Source organism: Microtus ochrogaster, chromosome 7 (assembly GCF_000317375.1).
Source record: "Microtus ochrogaster isolate Prairie Vole_2 chromosome 7, MicOch1.0, whole genome shotgun sequence".
Taxonomy (NCBI): Eukaryota; Metazoa; Chordata; class Mammalia; order Rodentia; family Cricetidae; genus Microtus; species Microtus ochrogaster.
The window spans coordinates 18,954,241-18,956,603 of record NC_022014.1 but is presented as its reverse complement, the minus strand read 5'-3'; the positions used below and the strand labels follow the sequence as shown (position 1 = coordinate 18,956,603).

Sequence of the window (2,363 nt, the reverse complement as noted above, 5' to 3'; positions counted from 1 at the left end):
GCCTGCCTCTGCCTCCCGAGTGCTGGGATTACAGGTGTGCGCCACCACCGCCCGGCCCCTAGGATCTTATTATGTAGCCCAAGGTCCCTCAAATTCACCACACTTTTGCTTCAGCTGGGATTGTATGTGCCACTATGCCAGTTTATAGATTATTTCTGTTATCTCCAAAGAAGACACCATTCCCCTTTACTGTTCCATGTGACAACTACTTATCCTCTTTCTATTTCTGTAGACTTTCTGTTCTGGTCAGTTTATAAAACATTATATGATATAATATGGGAGACCACTACAAACTGAGCTACAACCCCAGCCTTCTATGTCAATTACCCTTTTTCCAGTGTATCCATGCTTCATATGTTACCTACCCATTAGTTATTTAGTAGCTACTTCAGTTATCTGATCAACCAAGGCAGTATTAACAGTGCTTGTGTTCAAGCATTCTTATTTTGCTTGATAGTGGCTCCATAGTGTAAGAAGAGTAATGCTGGCAATCTGGGTACACAACAAAGTACTGGAAAAGGTGAAATCCTTCAGTTAGTAAGTAAAGAAGCTGGGTATGGTACTGCATGCCTTTAACCAGAGCACTCACTCCAGACAGAGGCGAGTTTGAGCTTAGCCTGGTCTGCTTAGCAATTTCCAGGACAACCAGGGATATACTGTGAGATGATCCATTCAATGAAAGAAAGAAAGACAGAGAAAGAAACATATATGCTAACATTGCAAAGATCTGTAGTAAGAAAGAATCTTTTATCTGTGAAATTATGAAGAAAAAGGGAATTCTTTCAGCTTCACTGTCACACTTCAATCTGTGAAAGTTGTGGTCGCAGGGTGTGTTATCATATACGTGTGTGAAAACAACCAAGCTCAGAATCGTCTGAGGCTTAGGGATTCATGGCTTATTGGAATCTCCATGGAAAAGGGAAAATAATGTATTAAAGTGTTTTTTTTTTCTTCCTTGTTTTGTCTTAGGACTCTGTAATACTAATAGATTCAAGTCCAACTTCTATAAAACAACCAGAGAAAAATCAGAAGAAACTTAAGAATTTGAATGATGTACTAGGAAAAAAAGTTAACAAGCCTTCTAAAAATGTTCCTGGTAATTGGATTTAATACTGTTTGATGAATAGTAGGGTGTTTTGGGGCAATTAATTCTGAAATTTCTGGTGCAAAGTTACTGTCTTGTCCCATAAAATAGAAAATGTAGGTGTTTTGTTTGTTTCCTTTCCTTTGATACAGTTTCTCACTATGTATCCCTGCCTACAGAGATCTGCCTGTGAAGTGATGGGATTTAAGGCATGTACCATCATGCCGGGCTTTGTTTTGCTTTGTGGGTCAGGATTTCTTATTCTCTAGACTAGTTATTTACTATGTAATTGAGGCCAACATTGAACTCATCTTCCTGTGTCCACCTTTAAGTGCTGGGATTATAGTGTGTGCCACCTTCCCTGCCTAATTATTTCCATTTTGAGTACGTTTTTCAAAGAAAAATTGAGCACCATATTTTTTTTCCCCGAGACAGATTTCTCTGTAGCTTTGGAGCCTGTCCTGGAACTAGCTCTTGTAGACCAGGCTGGCCTCAAACTCACAAAGATCTGCCTACCTCTGCCTCCCGAGTGCTCGGATTACAGGCGAGCATCATATTTTTTAAACACTGTTTGGGGACATATTTTAAATTATTGTACTTCTGTATATATACTTAGTAGCTCCCAAACTTGACTACGAATTTTTTTCTGAGTTCATTAAAACACTTCCTTATAGCTAGGTGTGGTGGCACATGCCTTTAATCCCACTACTCGGTAGGCAGATCTCTGAATTCCAGTACAGCCTGGTCTACACAGCGAGTTCCAGGATAACAGAGACCCTGTCTCAAAAAAACCAAAGCAAACTAAACCAAGAAACCATTTCCTTATTACTATTATTAATATTTTTATTTATTTATTTATTTAGAGACAGGGTTGCTCTCTGTAGCCTTGGCTGTCCTAGAACTAACTCTGTAGACCAGGCTAGCCTGCAACTCAGAGATCTACCTGCCTCTGTCTCCCAAGTGCTGGGATTAAAGGCATGGACCACCACTGCCTGGCGCTTTTTTTTTTTTTTTTTTAAATTTTTTGATTTGTGTGTTCCCATGTGAGGGTGTAAGGTAATTTAAGGTGTGAATCTTCACCTTCCACTTACAGCTTATACATTAGCTTCAGGGATAAAACCTGGTTTGTCAGGCTCTACTACTGAGCCCTCTGTACAGCCCCCAAATTTTTAAATAAGATTTATTTTTTAACTATTTATTTATTTATTTATTTATTTTGTTTTTTAAGGCAGGGTTTTTCTATAGCCTTGTAGCCTGTCCTGGAACTAGCTCTTGTAGA

The 2,363-nt window shown here is 39.1% G+C and overlaps 1 protein-coding gene across 1 annotated transcript in view; it reads left to right on the top strand.

The window, feature by feature from the left end:
• The window catches only part of Atad5 (ATPase family, AAA domain containing 5), a 45,937-nt gene that overhangs the window by 10,150 nt on the left and 33,424 nt on the right, over positions 1-2,363 (top strand). Inside the window, exon 5 of the mRNA XM_013347014.2 lies at positions 970-1,096. Within this exon, the coding sequence (XP_013202468.1) occupies positions 970-1,096 (127 nt within the window). The remainder of the gene's footprint in view (positions 1-969; positions 1,097-2,363) is intronic.